Source organism: Leptodactylus fuscus, chromosome 2 (genome assembly GCF_031893055.1).
Source record: "Leptodactylus fuscus isolate aLepFus1 chromosome 2, aLepFus1.hap2, whole genome shotgun sequence".
NCBI classification, from domain to species: domain Eukaryota; kingdom Metazoa; phylum Chordata; class Amphibia; order Anura; family Leptodactylidae; genus Leptodactylus; species Leptodactylus fuscus.
The window spans coordinates 249,121,128-249,145,721 of NC_134266.1; the positions used below are offsets into that span (position 1 = coordinate 249,121,128).

Below are 24,594 nucleotides of genomic sequence, written 5' to 3' on the forward strand. Positions count from 1 at the left end.
CATGCAAGTGTAAGGAAAAAGAAAAGTGCAACTAAAACTACATGCTCTGCTTACATCATGTTACAGCTCTACATATAGAACATTAGGCAGGAAAAACTCCTGGCGTGTACACCACATGTATTCAGTCTATATTCACATGGCTGTCAAGATAGTATACCTATGACAAGGCAAAGATAAAGAGCACTAGGAAAAAAATATATATATTTATATATCCTACTAATATTGTAAATGTGAAACTTCGTGCCTCAATCATGCAAAAAACAGCTGAACGGATTTGCTTGAAATTTGACACCTAGATTGTAACCTGGATTAAAACATACTACTTTTTAACCCAGTAAGTGACATGGCTTCACGACAGCCATGAACAAATTTATGTTCATACTACGCTAAAGAACCCTTGATGACGTCATCACAGGTCCTTCAGCCGTTCTCGGATAGGATCACGCTATTGTGTGGGCGGAGCTATATAGGATTGAACCAGAGTGTGGAAGCCGCTGAAAATGGAGTCTAATTTTATGGTCAGGAGAATAGAGAAAATGCAGTCTGTGTGGGCAAGAGTAGTATATGGGGTGTAGAGTTTGTGTGAGTAAGATGGGGGAAAAGTGGTGATCAGGGCGTGAACCGTGGCAAATTTCAGCAATAGTTGTTCAGCCGTTTCTAACACAGAAGCTGCTCAAACACTCGCACAAGCCAACCCCAGTAATCCATATTGCCAGATGTAGCAGAGCTTAGGCAGCACTGTAGCACAACTTCCTCTGCTCACCATGGGGAAGTACATACAGCTGGGTATAACGCATTTCGGTAAATGTAAACGGGTCATTGCCAACTACACACACACACGTTGTGTTCACTTGCACATTGCGGCTTTTGTTCTGCCATTGTCAGGTCTGCTGGAGAACTACTAATACCCCAATAAACTTACTATACTAAGTTTTACAACAAGCAAAGAGTCTCTGGCCTTTTCATAAAGCCTCCTCACAGCCAAGGACCAGAATGCAAATCCATACCAGTTAGGGATGACTTCCATCATAGCTAATGTCAGAAAACAATGTGGCAAGAAAGGCATGAAATAGGGTTGGGGCACAAATTTGTAACAAAGGTCCATGTGCCAAGTGTACACCATACTATCCCACTGTATAGAAAAATTGGCGTAGAATGATTAGTTATCTGTAAGCTGCAAGATCTACAGACCTCACAATTATGACACTTTCCCTCTAGCTATAAGTTAGATTCAGTATTCAAATTACTGTTCAGTTTAGGGGCATACACTTTCCAATGTGGTTCGTATCCCAAGTTCCCGCTTTATAAAACCATCTCATTTAAAAATTAGAAAAAAAAAAAAAAACCCTGAAAAAGTGAAGTGAAAATCTGGAAGAAAGCCAACAGAAGACATGCATGATAATGCCATGAAGATTATGAGAGGAAATGACATTAGATTGAAGCTCAGAATATCCAGGAAAAATGTACCCAGGGTGAAACGACGTATAAAGGGAACAGATGGTGGATTATTCTTGCCGCAGAAAGAAGTAAAAGGTTACAGATTGTGAATTATTAATTAAATTGAATATTAAAAGGATTACAAGATAAATTTAGCACGGTTTATTTCACGTTATTGCCTAAAGCTTCCAACATCAGGAGAGTAAGGATAGTCACTCCTAGCAGCTGATTCCGGACTTTCCTACCCCTGAAGGCAGATCCTAGGGGAAGTAGGATCAGGCATGTTGGATTATGACATGCCCGATACTTTGTTCATTCAATAGCTGCCACTAACACTAAATGTGCTAGAATTCTGCCTCTATTTGTGGGGAAAAAACAGCATAGATGCCAGAATACACTTCTGACACTTTCTGAAAAGCATCTGGCAAAGAGGGTATGGCTTAAAATACAAACAGCACCAAAAGTTTTTTTTTACTAAAATAATAGTAGTCCATAGTAAGACTACATTCTAACCTGCACCAGTGTCATCATGGGACATACTCCTCCACCAGTTTCAAGTTATTAACATTGGACACCCGGACCAACCCCCATTATAATGGGGTAATCATAGCAGTTGCATATTCACAGCCCAAATTAACATCGTGGGCACCACTGTGATAAAAATGGCACATCTTCATTCTACTTGGTCTAGTGGTAAACTCTAAATTTAACTGTAGACATAATTCTCTGTATTGTTTTCTTGCTTATGAATATATAAGGAACATAACAGAAGCTTTGGGGTACTTCAAATGAGCAATGTGGTGACTTCAACACAAACCTTAAGCTAGAACTATATGGAGACAGGCATTTAGTAGTTTATCACTAGTATGTCAACAAAAAATTCCCCCCTCCCCTGAGGCTAAGGCCCCACTTGGCGGAAAAGCAGAGCTAAAATGCTGCGGGAAGAACCAAGGCGTGAACGCAACAGAAAGTTCACTGAGTTTTCCTCCACGGACTTTGTTTCAATTACATCTATAGGAAAGCCGCCGGTGTTTCCGTAGATATAATTGACGTGCTGCGATTTTAAAAAAAAAGTCACAGTTTTGGAAATCTCAGTGTGTCTGCGCTGCAATTTTTTCCGCAAAGTGGGCATGGGATTCGCGTGAATCCCATCCACTTTGCAAATACTGTAAAACGCTGCGATTTCTAACCACGGCGTTTCTGGTCAGTGGGGCCCCAGCCTTAGTGACAGATCCAGTAACAAACACCTGCTTATATGTATGATCAAAAGGCACTTACAGTTCTCTTCTTATCCTGGCTGGCTTCCTCAGCAGCTTTCTGATATCTGTGCAAAATAAAAAAATATATATATTAAAAAAGTATAACAAATGGTGTTTTCTGAGACAATATATAGTATAATAAAAGTAATATTAATGGGGTGGGGTCACCACCACGATCAGCTCAGATCCAAGCATTTAGAGTCATGGCTAAGAGTATGCAGGCAAAACTACCAACTTAGACTACTATTTTACCACAGCTCAACCCAACCACTCAAATGGCTGATCACAGACAGATAGATGCAGGAGGGGGGGGGGGGATATATAATTATAGATGTGCATGTAAGAAACTATGTATCTAATAATACAATAACTGTATAATATAAAAATTACATTTTGAAGCTAGAATAAAGTCACAAAATTTTTCCCAACATCACATCCCTGGTGTGGATGAGCAATGCAGCCTCTTCAGTCCTTACCAAGTACAGAAAACTTGGTACTGAAGCTTTGCCCCATTTACTTGAATGGGATTATTCTGCACACAAGCCATGTCACAGACATGACATGGCCCGCGAAGTGAACACCGTTCACTGGAGTGTCTCTGCCGTTTCAAACAACTGATCTGTGCAGCTTTTTATGCCATAAAGAAAAAAATATATAGTTCTATCTACTATTACACACAGGATCTTATAGATCAGGCTGATAAAAGAACTAGGTTGTGAGTACAGACACAATCGGAGAGTGAACGTCCCCTCCCTTCCAGTTAGACAGTGACATCAATTGTACTCTTGAATTATGCAGGTGACAGCAGGTAAGTCCCTGGGTTTCTGTAAATGCCTCAGTTTCTATATACCGTATATACTCGAGTATAAGCAAAGACACCAATTGTACCTAAAAAAAAAAAACTGGGAAAACTTATTGACTCGAGTATAAGCCGGGGGAGGGGGGGGGGGGAATCCACCATTGCAGATAGTCTGGTCATGAGCATTGCAGCTTAGTAACTCCATGGGGATCATAGTAATAGCATTTAACCCCATCATGTCCCTCACATTAACCCCCTGTGTGCCTCAGAGTTACAGATATGTGGGACATATGGAGGTAATAATTAGGTATCTTCATAATTAAGGTCCTTCATTAGTACCCTCATGTGTCTCACATATTAGTAACCCTTATATGAGGCACACAGGGGTTAATATGAGGGACATGATGGGGTTAACTGTTATTAATGTGAGGCACATGGAGTTACTGAAACTAAATGAATAACCCCAAACGCCTGACATTACTAGGCAGAGTAACTAAAGGAAGGTCCCTGTGTGTCACGTTACTGTCGCTTCCTCTCCTCCATACAACAGACATCTTCCATAAGGCACAAGTAGAGATGAGCGAGTACTGTTGGGATCAGCCGATCCGAACAGCACGCTTGCATAGAAATGAATGGACGTAGCCGGCACGCAGGGGGTTAAGCGGCCGCCCACCGTCAAAGCGGAAGTACCAGGTGCATTCATTCATTTCTATAGAGCGTGCTGTTCGGATCGGCTGATCCCAACAGTACTCGCTCATCTCTAGACACAATGAATTCTGGCAACTCATCTGCAGGGTAGATGCTAAATCCTAGTGTGCTAAAGGACCTCTGATGACGTCATGACCATGTGATTGGACTCTGGTGTGGGCGGAGCTACTAGGATTTAGACTCAACCTTATCTGCAGATGTTACATACCAGTGGCTACAGGACCTTCGATGACATCAGTCACATGACCTCATGACAAGCCAATCACAGAGCAGTAGCACTAAAGGACCTCCCCCTTCCAGTTTTCTGTGCTCCGTGGACCTTGACTCGAGTATAAGCCGAAGAGAGCTTATCCAGCATGAAAAATGTGCTGAAAAAGTCGGCTTATACTCTAGTATATACGGTGTGCCAGACATCCAAGACGACATCACAGGAAAAACCGTAACCTTAAAGAGGTATTCCCACGTCGCATACTCACCAGTCTTCGTTGTTGCAAAATCTTCTGTCTTCCGGCTTTGTTGCGTCATTGGTGGGCGGGGTCACATATGCAAAGCCAAGCGGCGAGATGCCGCTGGCCCTGCATGCGTGCTCATAGACCAGTCTAGCATTCACAATGCCAATACAGACCCGACATCTGCCTCTCTCTATTACAGCGGGTGCCAGGTCTCTATTCGCATTGTGAAGGCTAGACTGGTCTATGAGCGTGCACGCAGGGCCAGTGGCATCTCGCCGCTTGGCTTTGCATATGTGAATATGTGACCCGGCATCCGCTGTAATAGAGAGGCGGATGCCGGGGAGTGTAGACACCGGCACAGATGCACAGATGCCAGGAACATCGCTATGCTTCTGCCCTGCATGAAGCCAGCAGCGGCAGAAGTGATGCTGTTATTCCGCTCCTGCCACTGCTGGCTTCATGCAGGGCAGGAGCATAGCAATGTTGCTGGCATCTGTGCTGGCGTCTAACCGTCCCCGGCATCCGCCTCTCTATTACAGCGGATGCCGGGTCTGTATTGGCGGCCCCTTCCCCCCAAAGGGTAAACTACCCCCGCCCCTCTCCAGGCTCGCTTCCGTGCACTTAGCCCCTCCTCCCCCCTGAGAGCAGCAGATACATCACTTGACTTATGACCAGATAAGTCAAGGGATGTGTCCCAAAAAAATGAATAAAGTAATATAGTGGACAAACAAAGCAGTTTTGCTGAAGCAGTGTATTTAGGAAAAGTCTTACATTCACATTAACAAACAGTATAAATAGGATCCTTGTGATGGGACAACCCCTTTAAGTCAGAGAAAAAAAAATAAAATAAAAAATATGCCTTTCCCATCTCAGTGTTTATGGCTATATTCATAGGATATGCCATAAACGCTCAATTGTTGCAGGTCCCATAGAAGGACCCACATCTCGTGAGCATGGGACCCTGTTCACAGAACATGGGAATGGAGGGGCTGTGGAGTTGGGGCCAATCTTGAATGGAATCAGAATATAAAAAAAAAGAAAAAAGAAATAAATTGACTAAATTATACTTTAATGAATTAAGAGGAGCTTTACAGCTTCTGTCTGTCCATGGCCGTCAGCCATTTATGACTGAGTTGGAGCAGGAGTCAGGCTTCGGAGAAGAAGAGAGTCTTGGCAGGCTGGTCCACTGACACTACAGCCGTGTCAGATCCTGCAACTGTTCCCCCACAAAAAGCAGTGCACAGCTAGGTTACAAGGGGCTCCTGCATACCTATAACTTCACCATCTGATCTGCACAGCAGGCCTTCACAGAAGCAGCCACATGTAGTGCCTCTGCTTGGACAGGAGAACGCCCTGGAAGAACAGGATTATCCTACTGAATGCAGGATGCTTTGTAGGAATGTCCTGCCTCAATAAGAACAGTGGGGGCGCATAAAGGACCGTATAGACCTCTACTCAAGTAGGATGTGCGGGATTAGTAAAAGTCTGCAGCTTGTGTGAGGTATTACAGCTCAGTCCCATAGAGATCAATGGAGCCAAGCTGCAATGCTATACAGTCCCTACATGGGTGTGGCAAGGTATCTTGAAGAAAGCTTTTTTATTTTTGCACAATCCTTTTCAATGCAAAATTGCTTTGGACATGTTCACATCTGCACTTGAGTCTGTTGGAGAGACAATTTTGACTTTCTGCCTGGATGTGATACATACAATATTAATTATGTGACAACTATGCAAAGTTTCTGAATACTGAGGACTATCAGTCAGTGTGACTGAAAAAAAATAAATCAATGGAGAACTTTTCCCTCTGCCGGTTTCAGTTCTAAAATAATGGACAGAATTATAGTCAGTGGGGTATGTCAGGGGTTTTTTTGCGGTCCACCTATCCGTTGTTCTGGTCTGTTAGAGGATCAGATCAACGGTTAGGCAACGCTTGCGTAAACCTAATGATAGTCTCCTCTCATACATCTCCAGGGCAAAACTTACTAGGTCTCTGTAACGTCCTATTACAATAATCCAGAAGAATTTGCACACAGTGTGACAAGTGTAATAGGTAACCTTACGAGAATGTCAGGGAATGATTAACCCCGGGAACGTCACCTTATAACCAGCATTACCTAGGCAAGTAAAACAGTAATGGGGGTAGAATAAATATGCAGTGGACAAAATGCCTCATAAATCCTGGCACCCTGTATGGCCTCAGCTAACATTGCAATGCCATAGTTGATAACTTTACCACGAATGTAAGACACTTGGCCAAGCAGTTCAATAAGGAACCTCAACGACAAGTGTCACCTCTACAAGAGACGTTCACATGCTATTGTGACGCAGTATGTGCAGCTAGTGTCAGGAGGGGGATCATAAAGGGACGGGAAATCACAGATGCTGCTTCTTATTTGGGTCCACCATTTCGGTTTCAAAGTTGTCCTGGACTGGCTTAGGGAAGCAAAAATGCTGTTCTCCCTGGGGCCCTGGCATAGCGCCGCCTGAAGCAGTCGCTTCAGGTCGCCTCATGGGAGGTGCGGCGCTGACAGGGGTGAACCTACCCCTTTCGCCGCCCGAGGTGAACTACAGAAAGCCGCCCCCCCCCCCCCCCGAGGAGGGGGCGTGGCTGAGTGGAGGGGGCGGGGCTTAGCGCCGTTCGCAGGCACAGAGAGGACCTGCTCTCTGCCTGAGTGTGAGGGGAGGCTGCTGGAGCAGCGCTGCTCCAGTGGCCTCCCCAAACCACCGCGCGGTGCTAAGCCAGTCCAGGACAGCTTGTCCTGGACTGGCTTAGGGAAGCAAAAATGCCGTTCTCCCTGGGGCCCTGGCATAGCGCCACCTGAAGCAGTCGCTTCAGGTCGCCTCGTGGGAGGTGCGGCGCTGACACCATAGAGCAGGGGTAGGGAACCTTCAACTCCCAACATGATCCAGTCACTTCCATGGGAGTACCAAGAATAGCAGAGGAAGTATGCATGCTGGGAGTTGTAGTTTAGGAACAGCTGGAAAGCCAAAGGTTCTCTACCCCAGTCATAGAGTAACTGAGCCAAAGTAAAGTCTGACATATAAGGAGACTACAATAAACTAGTGCTAATATCTAGATGCAAAACCGGTATATATACCTGGCTTAGATCTATAAATATATTGCCGTAACAGAAGGTCCAAAGATGTATGCAATAAGGCTACATGCCAAGAACATGTGCAAGAAGTCTGAGAAAACGCCATAGAGCGATATCCATGACCGCAAAACATACAGGAATAGGACCTGTTGTGAGTTTTGTCTCCGGGCTTACAGACCAGCTATTATACATGGTTGTGAGTATGGGGGCCTTAAGAAAATAATGGGTCAGTGTGATAGCCTTTACGTATGGACGGGGGCTGCACCTGTGTTTTCTGGCTGCTGAAATGTTAACCCTGCAGTAACGCTATTAAACATCTGACAATGGAAATAGGTGCAGCTTCCTAACAGGAAAGGGTTAGTTAAATACTCTGGAGGAACCAGACTAACCTTCCCAGGAGTGTTCAGGGCAAGATGCTACCTGTTTAATGTACTAGAACGAGGGGACAAACTTTCCTTATCAGTAACAATCATATAGATTGTGCTATAAACAGCACCTGCGCACAAATCTATATCACAATGCCGATATACAGCAAATGTTCCACAGCCATGTATTCACACAGTAATCTCACATTAGAGTCTGGCCAAGAATTCGTGCCAGGAACTGGATGGGATCGAGACATGTGCGATCATGAACGCCTCCCCTCCCACAAAAAAGTGAGAATTGATAGAAGGCTGGACCTGATCCCGTTCTTGGCACTAGATATATGGCTTCCCGTACCACGCCGCCTGAATGCAGTCTCAAGTACCAAGGTTGACAAACACTGGGGTTGAATGTATGTAAAATCTTCACAAAATGCAAAAGATTTATCCAGCTGCTGCAACTTGCCCGGTTCTCATTGCAGTCCCTATTATTGCAAAACATTACCAAACACTGAGCAACTGGATAAATCCTAAAGTGAGTCACTGCCATTTTGCCCGCAATGCAAATACATTTAGTGATGCAATGATAGTTTTGCAGCGATAAGAGTAGATAGACTAAGCCATATCATTAGACGCTAGGAAAGCTGGGTGACCACACCTTTAGAAGCTGTGATTAGAGCTTATTCCCATGCCCATGAGACAAATGGATGAAATGGTCTACTTTACATGGTCAGTTTGCAACCTCGTGATACCAGTTTTCAGAGATACATCAGACTTGAGTCTATTGAGTGAAGAGTGAAAAATTACAAAAATAGGATAATTGGATATATCCTATTCTTAATGCACTGTTGAAATGCCCCCCCCCACCCCCCCCAAAAAAAAAAAAAAAAAAAAAAAAAAAAAAGCTGCACATGAGATTATTGGATATGCAACAGTTCGATGCAACCGTGAACAGAACAATGAAGCACCGAAGTGTCACATGCACAATCCAAAATGAAGCAGACTTGAGGAAAGAGGGAACAGCGAGTAACAGGGAAGGTACAGTGACTATCCCAATAGGAAGCAACGGAAGTAGCCAGTTTATTGACTGTATTAATATTCATGAGAACTCTGCCCCTCCATTCAGTGAGAACTAGCAGAATGAGTCTGAGGACTCAGGAAGGTCACTGGGTCACAGTCAATCAATAGTAGGAACACTGGTGAGCCCAATGTGGGCCTCATCCCTGTAACTGCAAAGCTTTACCGATTAATCCATTTACTATAGCACCGTAGGCCATGGACTTAACTTTACATTTCCATATAATGAGTAAAAAACTTCAAAAAAAAAAAAAATCAATATATAAAACTTACTTGGAGAACCGTTCCATTATAGCAGCATTCTTCGGCTTTACGAGGGATAGCTCTCTGGCTGTGACGCGCAGGGACTGGGAGGCCCACTGTCCCCTTTTAAACCCAGAAGAAGTATCCATGTTTAGAAACCTAGAGCGGAAAAGGATTAATATTAATCTTGAAAAACAAGTCAAAAAGTTACCAAGCAATTTTTTTTTTTTTTTTGCTGACGAAGACTTTTGTAAGTTATTTATTTATAGAGGATGAAGAGGGCCTGGAAGCGTCCTGCACAGTATTGGGGAAGCCAGGGGACGGCCATCATGTGACGGTTATAACAAGAGAAAAATTAACAGATACAGATAGATAGACAGATGATAGATAGACAGAATAGATAGATAGAATAAATAGATAGATAGAATAAATAGATAGACTGGACTGACATGAAAAGCCTATAGTCAGTCTAAACGCATCTCTGCTAAACACATATCCAGCGACTGCTCCATATCCATCAATAACTGCGGTGAGCTCCCTCTGCCCAGCACATCTACAAATTCACATATCTGGCCAAGTACGAGAATCTGTTCATACACAGAAGATCTGTATCTGCAGATCACTGGCAGACTCGGCTTATTTTAGTCGTTTCTGCTATCTTATGTGTATGATGACCACGGACACCAGATTCTTTGCAGACCACCAAATTTAGCTGGATTTGCCAAGGTTGTGCAGATAAACATCTAATGTGTATGGCCAGCTTTAGGTAAAAAATATGCAGATCTATTCTCCAGGATGTAATTAGGAGAACAGTGCCTCTGTAGTCCCTAGTGGAGCAGGAATGACTTGTAAGTCTCCTTACGCCTATGAAGGCACACACGCTCCCTAATGTGTATGATTATCCCCTGGACAGCTTTAGAGAAGGTTCACATTATGTTTATCCCTCGTATAGGCATTCAAGAAGGATTACATTTTGGTCTCCCCTTTGACCTGCTTACACTTTGTTTCCATAGTCAACTACACTTTTTTTTTGCCAGACAGAAAAGTTCACAAATGGAAAACAGGTCAGACTACAATCTTAAAAGGGTTAATCCCATCTCAGCAAATCACTGGCGAGATGAGCTGACCCCTACGGGCAGGACATATCAGAACAGATGAGTGATGCTGCCCTATACAGTTCCTATAACTTTCAATAGAGGAGAATGGGAGCAATAAACCGTGTAGCACAGTGAGCCTAGGTCACCCCTGTAGTTCCACAGTTCCAGAAACCACATAGATGTGCTACACTGTTTCTATACGGTCCATTCTCCTCAGCATTGAGCAGCTGTAGGGGGTAGTTATTCCAAAATCAGCAGCAATTTGCCAACATGAGAATAACCCTTTAAATGTTTCGGGCTCAGTTTGCCCCACAACAGTGAATGAAGCCATCCAGATAGAAGTTTCCGTGCACATGGATGCCTAGATGATGAGGCCAACTTATGACTAGGCTCAGACTCATCATGAGTTAGTCGCATCCTTCCCTGGTGCAAGGGACCAAAGACTAGCATGCATTATGTTGGTCTTTAAGAATCCCCAACCCTTCCTTTTTATACTCCATTTGGATCTGTTGACCTTGAGGTCATGGTTCTCTACAAAGATTTTCATAGTTCCCGACAGCCCGAATATTGCAGTCTGATGCCCAATTTTGTTTCGAAACAGAAGAAAAATAACCTGTCGTGGTAGTCATGGATCTGGTTATAAAGGTGCTTGATGCCAGCATTATAGAGAGACAGCAGAATCCAAAATTAGACACCTTACCAGGAGTTACATATTGATGACCAAGGCTATCAACATGTGAATAGGTAGAGGGTCCAACAGCCAAGATCCCCTACCGAAAGAGCTGTTTGTAAAGTTGTTCTACATATCATGGAGAACCAGGCACAGATCTGTGGAGGTAGGGTTGCTCAAATCCATCTGTCTGTTCATGCAATCTTTGATTGGATGAGGTTAAGATTGAGGTTGGAACATATTGTCCGATATTATATATAGTATAGGACAGTATCTACTGCAAGGAGCCAGAGACTCCGAAATCAGATCATCATGATGCAAGGACTAGGGCTAGTTCACACGGGGGCAAAGAGGCGGATTTTGACAGCGGATTTCGCTTCAAAATCAGCCCCTTTACAATAGTGGTCTATGTAGACTGCTAGCTTTTTTTTTTCTGCTAGCAGATTTTTTTGCTAGCAGAAAAAAAGAAGCGACATGACCTTTCTTCAGGCGTTTTCCGCCTGAAGAAAGCAATAGAAGTGAATGGGAGGTGAAAAACGCCTAGCTTTTTCTTTTGCAAAAAAAAAACGACCAAACAGCGAGATTTTTTTTCCCGGCTCATTCAGGGGAAAACAGTCTGGCTTTTTTTGAAGCTGTTTTTACAAAGAAGAAAAAAAACAAAAAAAAAAAAACAAAAAACACACACCTCCAAAAAAAGCATGGCACGGTCCAAAGAAAAAGCTTGCCAATTAGCTAGTTCACACGTATAAAAGCCTCGCTTATTTTGGCACTGAAAATTCTTCGTCGCTTTTTGTTTATGCTGTTTTTTGCATTGGATGCCGTTTTTGACGCTTTTTTTGACGCCGTTTCGGTTACTGATTTTTTGAAGCTTTTTTTTTTTTTTTTTTTTTTAACCAGCCCATTTTTTAACTAGCCAGCCCACTGGGCATGGCCAAAACCCACCCCTTTTTGCCTCTAGGCGCCATTATAGCTCACAACTCGGACAGAGCAGAGCTGACAGCTTTTTAATATCAAAAAATTATAAAAAAAATAAAAAATGGCATGGAATCTGATGTTCTTTTTACAAAATGGCTGCAGGAAGAAGCCAACACCCAGGACCACTCCTCTGGGATGTGACTTCATAAAATGTGACAAAAAAGCCTCGCTGTTTCGGTCGCTTTTTTTTTTGCCAAAACAGCAGTAAAAAAAGTGACCAAAATCAGCAAGGTTTTTTTCAGCACCCCATAGACTCCCATTGATTTCATCAGGCTGAAAACACCTGAAGAAAGGTCATGTCGCTTCTTTTTCTGCTAGCAGAAAAGAAAAAAAAAAAAAAAGCTAGCAAAAAAAAAAAAAAAGCTAGCTGTTCACATAGGGCTCCATAGGGGCTGATTTTGAAGCGAAATCAGCTGTCAAAATCAGCCTCCATGTCCCTGTGTGAACTAGCTTTTTCAGGACCAAAATAAGCCACAGGTAATTTACGTGTGAACTAGCAGTGGCGTCCTGCAGCAAAAAAAAAAAAAAAAGAAAATCCGTGGAAGCAACGCGGTTCTTCCTGCAGAGCTTCAGACAAAGTTTACAGAGGTTTTCTCTGTGGACTGTTTCAATTATATCTATAGGGAAACCGCCAGCATTTCCGTTGGTTTAATTGACATGCCGAGATTCCCAAAGCCGTGCCCATTTTGGAAATCGCAGCGTAGTCACAGGACGTTTTTTACTGACTGTAAGACACTGATTTTTTTTCCACGTCATTTCCACCACATGGCTCCCAGGCCTTACTAAGTGTATGTTCAGTTTTTTTGCAGGCTAAAAAAATTCTGCTTCAGGAATTAGAAAACTTTTTAAGTTGTTTTTTTTTTTCCCAGCTAGAGGGGAGCTGTTAGTGACTTCCACTGACATGAATGGGAGGCGTTTGAGGCGGAGTTGCCTTAAAAAAAAACTGCGTAAACATACCCTTACAGACCAGATTTTCCAGCCCAAATTCCTGTGTGCATGGGACCTAAAGCCGAGCTAGCTGGACACCTCGGCTAAATGGACTGCAGAGTTGGCTTGCATGTTTAGTTTCCAGAGTCAGCCAACTGTCCCTGACCCCATTTTCACACACCCATACATAGGTAAGCACAGTATAGTATAAAACCTAAATCTCGCGCCTGATACTGTAAATCCATCTGACTTCCTCTATTCAATGCCAAGCCTCAAACACACCCTCGAACTCCCATAAAACAAACTTGCCCCGAGAACTTGCAAGAAACCCTGAGTAATACTAATATCACTTTCTATGGCAGCCGCAGAAGAGACGGATACGCCAAACAAAGATGAAGAACCCAAATACATGAAGAGGCCGACACCAGGCACAATACTGAGTAACTAAATATACATGAAGGTGAAACATAATAACCTGCAGTGTTAAAAACCAGACAAACTTGTCACCGCACTAAGCTTTATGTAGGACCGCTGCCCTCATTCCTGCACGCTTTGTCATCAGCAAACATAGATACATTATTAACCCCATTGCACTGCAAGAAGTCATAGTGTGACCTCCCGTACCGGCAGGGGGGTGGGTCAAATAAATTTATATGACCACCAACATTATACCCATGCCATTTCAAGGGATCCCACAAGGGCCCCATACAGTAGTTGGAATACAAAGAGGAGCTCGGTAACCAGAAAAGTGCTTTGAGACGTCGGCTGAGATGTTTCTTTGTACGGAAAATAAAAAGGAGAACTGAAAATGGGAACAGGGATATAAACTTTCACCATCCAATCTCTCGCTCCACCTGCAAACAATCCCTAATAAAAAACGCACAACACCCAAACAAACAAAAAAGGACAATGCACAAAAGGTCTGGGATATCTACAGCTATAAAGAGGACATTCCTTACCCAGATAAGCTTAAAGCACCACTCTGGGCAAATACTGAAGACAAACCTACAGCCTGCCCCCCTCTACCACAGAGGGACAGACAGGTACCATTCAGTTAGGGTACAGCAATTGCTTAAAGGGGTTGCCATGAATATTTACCGTGGCCTAAATGGGATTAAAATCACTTATCTAGTGGATTGGTATTAATTTTTGACAATTTCTTGATCGATTGGGGTTCAACAGAATAAGAGGCGACATCGCTTGTGCCTCCTACTAGCAAGACCAGCCCAACATGAGATAAATGGGTCACGGTCACACATGTACACTGCGGCTGGATTTCATTTTATAGGGAGAGATGGCCAAGCTCTTTTTGCTGATTCTCCTGTCAAGACCACCGCCCCATTTAACTCCTCTTATCAGTGGTCTTGCTGCTGGGAGGGTAAGTGGTGATACAATAGACACATGGTACCCCCTTTCTGGTGACTGGTAGGGAGCCCAGCAGTCAGACCTCTTGCTGTGGTGGTAAAATTGATGGCCCCCTGCTGGTTTACAGATCCTTTCCTCGAGACGTATTGGGGAGAATATATTAGGACTATTCTTACGCAACACCCAATTCATTCCCCACAGGCAAGAGAGACTAGAATTATTAGGGGGCCTGGTCTCTTAATTCGAGTTCAGGTAAGTGCAACTGATCTCAAATCTATGCTAGTCCGGAGCTGACAGATTTGTGATATAACTCACACCACGTGCAGGTGCGTGTCATCAATAGTGACAACAATTCAGCTGAGTAGACAACACAGTGGCTCAGTGGTTAGCATTGCAGTCTGGCAGCACTGGAGTCCAGGGTTCGAATCCTGCCATGGACAACATCTGCAAAGAGTTTGTATGTTCTCCCTGTGTTTGCATTGGTTTCCTCCCACACTCCAAAGACATACTGATAGGGGAAGGAAAAAAAAATAGAAAAAAAAATTCAGCTGAGCCATGTTTGGCCACATGATCCTGTACTTTGTACTAAGTTACAAAAAAAATATTCCAGGTACTTTGTGAAATTGTTTTGCAATAGAAACAAAGCAACCTAAAAAGATCTAGTACCACGCAGTAAAGGAGCTAAGAATCTATTCACACTAGCGAGGATCACAATAGGGAACAGTCCATGATATCCAATATTAGATAGAATGGAAACCGGGTGCCCATTATCATGGATCCAATTCTCCCATGGAAAGTCAATAGGGGAATTTATTAAGACTGACGTCTCCTTCACCAGACTTAGTTTGTCCGTTGGTACAAGACGTGTCTGAATTCAGAGGTTTTGACCCCTTAATAACCCTAATGTATCTTGCAAAGTCTCAAGCTCCAAAATCGAAGTCTCCACCAGTCAAGGAATGGAGTAGATCTTAAGTATAACTCCGATTTCCAGCATTATAGTAAGGCCGGGATCACACTACTGTCATTTAGTGTCCATTGCTCTCATGCATCACAGTACGAGAGCCGTGGACATAAAGGACAGATGCAAACAGCGCCCCCACTGTCTGGTGCAGATGTCGCACCTACAGGGCTTTTTCTCCTATTACAAAAGTGAACAAACATGGCAGAAGAAAAAAAGTACCCGTCATGTTTTTTTACATTATAGTCAGTGGGAATAGACTCAGCATCTGTTACTAGTAATGTTCGTTGCTCTCATCCTATATCGGTAGCGTTACCTTTCTCTAAATCTATAGAGCCAAGGTGCCTTGGTCTCTGCTCTGCCCAATAAACTTTTCTGACCTGCTTACACACTTTAGAAAATAGAAAGAGTGACTTGGGCTGCCCAAATAACGGCAAAAAAAAAAAAAAAAAGTATTTGAAAGGTGGCGCAATTAATTAATTAATTAGGACGCACATCAATTCTTTTCCATCCGGGCCATCCTGTCTCACTGCCATTGGCTATAGGGTATGTCACTGACTCTACGCTGTCCAATCAGGCATGCCGATATGTGGACCGCCAAGTAGTGTGGTATATAAATAGGGGGTCTGGAATAAAAGTGTGATCCTAATTGTCCAGCCCTAGCGCCAACTGCAGAGCCCCAAATATTCACCACTTTTGTGCCAGGTAACCGGGTGCTTATTGTAGTAAAAGACGACTAATGTGGATGAGAACCAACACAGTCACACAAATATTACAACATATTGCCGTAGGAGGTCAAAGCATTTGTTGTACATATTACTAATAACTATACACACAATGATACAAAGCGGCTTCCAAACTCAGCGCGTTACAGGTCCAGACTTTGTATACGGCCAGAGAGCAGATACTGGCGATAAGGATACAGGTGCAGGTAGACGACTATCACATTACAACATCCCATCTGCTATTATTACACTACTCGGCCATCTACAAGGCGCAGAACAGGTGTGTCATTTATTCACCAATAACTTCTGCACTGAACATTTTAGGCTTTATAGTCACAGCTGCTTCCACGTGCACGTTACACCCAGAAAACCTATCGGTGGTCAGGGATATTGGGGGCAGATATCTGCAGCATGTGAATAGCAGGAGGGGCAGTATATAGATATCTGCAGCATGTGAATAGCAGGAGGGGCAGACATTACACAATATACAGTATATAGCAGAGCAGAATTCCTATGTATGGCAGTCACAAGAAATATGCAAGATAAAGTGCCATCACATATGCCAGGGGGGCCTGCACAGAACATGCACAAGTCACAGTCAGCTGCAAATAGGGCTTAGTCCACAAGGAGCGGTTACTCTACACCTATTCATCATATATATATATATATATATATATATATATATATATATATATATATATATCACACACACACACACACACATTATATACATACATACACACACACTGTATATATGTACTAGAGTGCAGACAGTTGGATGAGGTCTGAACAGCAGAAGGACTACAAGTTCCAGAAAACCCACACGCAAAGCGATGCTAAGTTGCTATCCATGTCCCCAGCAATGCCCCAGTCCCCGCACACAATGGAGGCTCACCTCAAACGGCCCGGCCAACCGCACTGTGTCTCCGACCCGCTGCTGTGTAGTCGCCGCTCCCTGTCTGTGAGCTATCCGAGCGAGATCACCCCCGCACCTGCCAGAGCCCCGCACAGCTCAGCACCTGCACTCCCCGCCCACACAGTGACGTCACCGGGCCTGGCCTGCCTGCGCCTGATTTAAAGCGACGGAGCGAACACAGCGCCGCCTAGAGGAGCTCAGTGTCACTGTAGAAGAGCGCTCGTCATCTCGCAGGGAGGCGGGAAATGCACGGGGCTACTGTGGTGCGGGCTCATCACATCACTGGAGCCGTGTGGAGGCCATTGTCCTCTGGTGTCAGCCATTTCATGCTGGAAACAGATTGAATGTTTAGTGTGTTTGGGAATACCGAAGGGGAAAGTCACATAGAGATATGGCCATGACCTCAGTGTCTCCCAGTTGCAGAGCTGTGATCTTGCACAATCCCTTACATAACTAGTAATATAGCAAGATGGCAAATCCTTCACTCAGGAGCTTTGTTCTGCATTTAAAAAAAGGATGCTTTTTTTTTTTTTACGCTGAATTCACACGTGAAGGTTTTTTTTTTTTTTTTTAACCAAATACAGGAGAGGATACATTAGTGAAAAAGTATCAGTCTTTCCTTTAGGGCTGGATTCACACACGGCATGTTGCAACAGCTGCATGTGACTGAAACCATGCTTGTGTTCAGTGTTCTTTGTGTGCCGTCTCCTCCATCACCGATGATAGTCAGTGCTTCTTACCCTTCTGCGTTTGGTATTCTGTTTGGGGAGTCCGTATGGGGAACAGAATACCAAACACAACTGCAAGCGGTGAGCAGTGAAAGCACTATAATGGGGTCCGTGTGCTTGCCGCGCACTGCCCGCACGAATCATGCGGATAGGAAAGTAGATTGTGAACTACTTTCCTGTCCGCTTGATCCCTGTGGAAATCTGTTGGCAAGCACACGGACCCCATTATAGTCTATGAGTTGTATGTGCTTTTACTGCACAGCGTTTGCAATTGCGTTGGGGGGGTCCTCATGCGGACTCCCCCAGATGGAATACCAACGCTGATGTGAACGAGGTTTTACTTGGCTGGCAGTGGGCTACATACGTACATTTTATTTTCAGCGGCTGTAAATATTGTGTTTTTAATAGTGTTTTATCCATTGACTTCTTTATAGGACTTTAAGGCTAAGGCCCTACATTACAGAAAAGCAGTCTTTTTATCCAAAGCTAGGAGTAAATTGAGCAGAAGAGTATAATATAAGCTTCCCTAAGGCCCCACGGGCTGTAATCGCCTGTGTGAACGCATTGCAGTTCTTTCCGCAGCGCTTTTAAGAGAAAGCTCACAGAGTTTTCCTCCGCGGACTTTCTCTTCCCATTAGATCTACGGGAAAGCCACCGGAGTTCCATAGATATAATTGACATGCTGCAATTTGCAAAGCCGCAATAGCTTTGCAAATCACAGCGTGTCCGCGCTGCGATTTCTTCCGCAAAGTGGGCATGGGATTCGCATGAATCCCATCCCCTTTGCTTGTACTGTAAAACGCCGCGATTTTTCCCGCAGCGTCTCCGTCTTACGTCCCGTGGGGCCCCCGGGCTAAGGGCTAATTCACACATAGTTATTTGGTCCGGATTTCGACGTGGGAAGCCGCGTCAGAATCCGGACCAAAATGCGCTTCCAACAGTCGTGGCATTCTGCTCCGGACTAGGCCCAAATGAATGGGCCTAGTCCAGGGGGATTGTCTTGACCAGACACCACGCCGATTTCCACCAAGGAATCTGCATCAAGATAGGGCAGGTCGCTTCTTTTTTCCGCGAGTGGTAAAATACTGCTCGCATAAAAAGGCAATGATCGGCTCCCATTGAATTCAATGGGAGGCGTTTTTTTGACGCGGATTCCGTGTCAAAATCCGCTGCCAAAATACTCCATGTGAATGAGCCTCAACAAGGTGGTGGGAGATAAATATGCTTGGGGGAGGTGGCCATATAAAAATGTATAATGGGGACTGCAAAGAGCTTCTACTTCCCTCCACCAATTCTTCTATGGTCATTGTAACCAGCGGTGTCCAGGTCTCCGTTTTGCGGAAAACCATTTTAATAGAATTCTCCCATGACTACTCCGCGACTCTGCAGGCGACCGTCACATAACATCTGACCATTCATTACTATTGAAAGCATAATACAAATTCTGCTATGAAGACTGTGGCCGCAGCCTACAAACATTCACTGGGACAAATAATAGGAAACATCTGGAAGCGTGCAGATTCTTCTCACATCACTATATATAGGGTTAATTAGATAATATCCTGGGAATCGAGTAATAATGCATCCGACTCTCCGCCCATGGATAGCTAAAGTGGATTAAAGTTTAATGTGGGGCATTGTTTGGGTAATGTTTTTCTGTACATTGGCTCTAGCGGTAGAACAATTCTCGGGTCCAGCGTGAAGTGTTCATTATTACTAAGCACAATGGCTTCTGCTTGTCAGGCTGGCATGTAACAATGCCGCTACTCGTAAGTATTGTCCACAGTCCGGATATACGTACAGATAAAGAATCGCTATCTCAGCTTAGCAAATGTCAATATTGATCTAAAGCGGCCATATTGAAAGTCCTAGAGACCTGTATTTACCTGCACTATATCTGATATGGATGTGATATTCATCTGTAGCATTCAGACTCTGACAGAAAAGCCTCTCATCAGTCACAAATCTGTAAACCTGCTGCAAATTTTTGATTTTTCATTCTTCTCTACCTTACCTTACCTTACCTCTACCATAGCTTTCATATTCTCCTGTTCATATAACCATATGAGGGCTTGTTTTCTGCGGGAGAAAATGTACTTTCTATTGGAACCAATTAATCTTCCATACAATCTACTAGGAGGTCAGAAAAAAATTCTAAATGGGTTAGTATTGGGGAAAAAACCTTTGTTGTGCCTCTGCCCGTAACTCATGTTATTGGTGTTGATGATCCGCCTATATTCAGCAAATTGCTACCATCGATGATCCACCTACTCTGGTGTTTCGGAGGCTCTCAAGCTGTCCTGCTGCTGAACTTGTTCCTCGCGCCGTGCCTGTGATTGTTCCAGCATCTCAGCAGCTGGCTGGGATGCCATATAATGAGCGTGTTGCTGTCGTCGATGATCCACCTGCTGCAGCGTTTTGACAGCTGTCAAGCTGGACTGCCGCTGAACTCGTTCCTCATGTCATGCCTGTGATTGTTCCGACAACTCATTGGGATGCCATATAATGAGTGTTGTTGGCATTGATGATCCTCCTGCTCTGGCGTTTCGACTGCTCTAATATCTGCTTGACGCCTAGCTTGATCAATCCTCCTCAGCTCTGTTTGAGGAGAACTCTCTGGAACTCTGGCTATCTTCATAGCTCTCGTTGTTTTAGAATTTTGCGACAAATTAAATTTTCTTTTTCCCAGCATGTTAAAAATTGTTAAACTGCCAATTTGGATTAAAGGGGTTTTCCCATGTCAGTGTCTCAGCACTGGAGCAGATCAGATAATATGCAAATACTTGTTCACTCTGGACTCAGGGTTAACTGTGGGTTTACATAGAGAGATAACAGACCTGGCTGAGATAAGCTGCTGTAAGAGCAGTGTAATATAGTATATGAACATAAATTCTTAACAGTTGTGAAGCCATGTCATTTACCGGGATAAAAAGTAGCCTATGTAGTAATCAAGGTTACAAACTATCTATGTGCCAAATTTCATCCAAATCCGTTCAGCCATTTTTGAATGCTTGAGTTACAAACATTCACATTTATAATATTAGTAGTAAGTATTTGTTTTTAGAGTGTTCAATATGTAATATTTTAATATATAATCAATCAATAAATGAGCTTATGTATCAGTTCACAGCGTACATAGGATCTTTTATTCAATCATTAGTTTTTGCAAAGGACTTTTATGGCCATTTTACATCCAATGATTTGGAAAAAGCGTTCATAGGAATGTTTTTTCTGATATGTAAGGGTAAGGTAGGAATTTGGCGCTAATTTTGAAGTGGATTTTTTCAGTGTCCATGCCTCTCATTGAAAACAATGAGAGTTCGAAGTAGGTCACTGAAAAAATCTTGCTCTGATCATTAGCAGTGAGGGACAGCCAGGTCTTGGGATCCTCTGCTTTGGCTTTTCACAGGGACCTGGAGGGCCGAAAAATAAAGACAAATTTGAGATGGAATTTTGCCTCAATTCCTCTTCATTTTCTGCCATCTGAGTGGGCCCTTGGTGTCGCCCAGATCAGTCGACTATATAGAAAGCGATTTTTTTTTCAAATGGATTGAAACTAGTTAGATAGATAGATAGATAGATAGATAGATAGATAGATAGATAGGAGATGGATAGATAAATAGATAGATAGGAGATAGATAGATAGGAGATAGATAGATAGATAGATAGATAGATAGATAGGAGATAGATAGATAGATAGATAGATAGATAGATAGATAGATAGATACACTATGTGATCAAAAGTTTCCAGACACCTTGCTGAAAATGACTTACAAGTTCGTAATGGAGGGGGCTTGCACCCCTTGTTGTTTTGCGTGGCACTATCACAGCACAGGCCTACAGTGAGGTTTTAAACACCTTCTTGCTTCCCACTGTTGAAGAGCAATTCGGGGATGGCGATTGCATCTTTCAACACGATCGAGCACCTGTTCATACTGCACGGCCTGTGGCGGAGTGGTTACACGACAATAACATCTCTGTAATGGACTGGCCTGCACAGAGTCCTGACTTGAATCCTATAGAACACCTTTGTGATGTTTTGGAACGCTGACTTCGTGCCAGGCCTCACCGACCTACATCGATACCTCTCCTCAGTGCAGCACTCCGTGAAGAATGGGCTGCCATTCCCCAAGAAACCTTCCAGCACCTGATTGAACGTCTGCCTGCGAGAGTGGAAGCCGTCATCAAGGCTAAGGGTGGGCCAACACCATATTGTATCCAGCATTACCGATGGAGGGCGCCACCAACTTGTAAGTCATTCAGCCAGGTGTCTGGATACTTTTGCTCACATAGTGTAGATAGATAGATGGATGGATGGATGGATAGATAGATAGATAGATAGATAGATAGATAGATAGATAGATAGATAGATAGGAGATAGATAGATGATAGATAGGAGATAGATAGATGGATAGATAGATAGATAGGAGATGGATAGATAGATAGATAGATAGATAGATAGATAGATAGATAGATAGGAGATGGATAGATAGATAGATAGATAGGAGATAGATGATAGATAGATAGATAGATAGATAGGAGATAGATAGATGATAGATAGATAGATAGATAGATAGATAGATAGATAGATAGATAGGAGATAGATAGATGATAGATAGATAGATAGATAGATAGATAGATAGATAGATAGATAGATTAGATAGATAGATTCTGTATATCAGGCCTCATTCCCTGCAGGATAATTACATCATGTGAACAAATGGCTTTCATTTGGCTGCAGCATTCTCTCTATCATCTATTAGTGAGAGGGGTGAGTGATGGAGCTCTTCAGTGTTGTTGCCAAATTACTATTAAAGTCACTCCAAGTCCTGACATGAGCATTACTCTACAATTACATACTGTATGACACACGAGTAACTAATTGAACCTCCACTTTCTATGTCAATTAACCTTGTCTGCCGACATCTCTCATCCGTGTAGTTTCCAGCAGATATTTAACTACTTAGACATTGTGTAGAAGAGATGGAAAACAAGAACATGGCTATAGGAGCCATAAATTCTCTTGTCCCCTGATCGGGGTGCAGAAACACGCCTGAACAGCCCTTGTTTGCCATATGTGTCACTGTCAACAAAAAGGTGAAACCTCTGGCAGCCTGATGAGCTCTTGTATGGGTAACTTGGAGAAGCTCATAGACATTGGTAGAAACTAGTCTGAAATGTTTGTTCAACTGCAGGAAAGTTTTTAGATGTTGAACAGACTCGAAACTAGCCTATTGTCTGCCCATGAGTCAGCTGTGGAGTTTTTGGATGTCTGTCTGGCAGTGTTGCTTGTTTGTGGTTCTGGCTGATGATACCATAAGAGACATAAGAGATTAGCAAACTCTGGAGGCTGAATAGCAGAAAGCTGAGCATACACTTGATTTATCACTGCTGATAATAGAAAATTGTGCTGTAAATCTGTGTCTGCACACAGAAGACAAAGAAAGATTTTTTGCTTGCTAGGGAGCTCATTCATTGAAATGAATGGGAGCACCAGCGATAGCCAAAGTGCTTTATTTCGGCTATTTCAGGAGCCCCCTTCAAGTAAATGGGAGCGCTGTCTACCACCAGATGTGCTTGCATTTGCTTGACAATGGACAGTGGAGGGAAAGGATCGTTCTCAGGATCTCAACAGTCAGACCCCCACGATTCGGGTATTTATCCTCTATCCTATGGATAAATATTTTTTTTTGTTAGCATAATCCCTGTCAAGAGCAGCAAGACTCTGAAGACATCTGAGGCAAAGTATCACATGTACCCTCTATTGGCATGTAGATGAATGGCTATCCATAAAATACAGGCTTGTTACTGGGCAATAAAAGGCTGCAGAGCCTGCACTTAAGGGCAGATCCGGGAGCGAGAGGAGGCACCTGGGTCTGTCCTAAAATACTGAGAATCAGGTGAGACTGTACTGTGCTACTTTGTTCGTGTGGTTGGTACTAAGCCACACATATAGTTAATTTTGTACTGTTTAGTTAGTGCTCGGACGAGCAGGGTTTTGTTTGACATTTTTGCCTGAAGTTATTTTATTTAGTTAATTCTGTACCTGAATTTTATTTTGCTGTTTTTTTCCATATAAACCTGTTTGCACCAGACATTTTGTCCAGGTCTCTGACTGGTTGGGTCAGCACCATTGCTGCTACCGAGCTACCTTCCACACACTGTGTATAAAGACTTTTTATGCATTATCATAACTCATGTTTTGGGATGGGATAATGGTCCAGGGATCTATTGTGGTTGCCACTTTTGGAGTTGGGATTGAATTTTTTGTCCTCTAATATTGGTCAGTTGATGTCTGAAACATAGGGGGGGAGGGGGGTTGCCTTCCACTAAATCTATCATCATGATAGCAACAGGGGAGTCAGCTGGTAAGTATAACTCAGGATGTTGTTTTTGAAACACATCCCTTGCCTGTGGCCACTTGTTCAAAGAAACTGGTTGGACTTGATGGATTTGTGTCTTTATCTAACTTTATTAGTTAGGTTATTAAGTTACTACTATCATGTTACTTTTATCATATAGGGTATCAATATGCTAATTAGACTATTTGAATGTAACTATAAAGAGTCCGTGTATTACCGGTCACTACAAAAGTGAAAAGGAAAAATAGGGAAGGAAATAAATTTTAATAGTATAGCTTTTATTAAATTATTTTACAAGAAATCTAAATCAGGTAGCGAAAAATATCTTAGGCTAAAGTGAAATGCTACGAGGAGAATGCTATCAGGCACAGATCACACGTGTGTAGTGTACAAAAAATATATATATATACAGTATTGGCCAAAAGTATTGGCACCCCCG

General features: G+C 43.2%; 1 protein-coding gene across 3 annotated transcripts in view; it reads right to left on the bottom strand.

Annotated features, from left to right (window-relative positions):
• The window catches only part of LIMA1 (LIM domain and actin binding 1), a 41,969-nt gene extending 24,800 nt beyond the window's left edge, over positions 1 to 17,169 (bottom strand). For all 3 annotated transcript variants that reach the window (XM_075266008.1, XM_075266005.1, XM_075266006.1), the window contains exons 1-3: positions 17,045 to 17,169; positions 9,463 to 9,591; positions 2,716 to 2,761 (exon numbers count right to left, since the gene is read on the bottom strand). In XM_075266008.1, coding sequence (XP_075122109.1) covers positions 2,716 to 2,761; positions 9,463 to 9,581 — 165 coding nt within the window. In that variant the 5' untranslated portion in view covers positions 9,582 to 9,591; positions 17,045 to 17,169. The remainder of the gene's footprint in view (positions 1 to 2,715; positions 2,762 to 9,462; positions 9,592 to 17,044) is intronic.
• Positions 17,170 to 24,594: the final 7,425 nt, after the last annotated feature.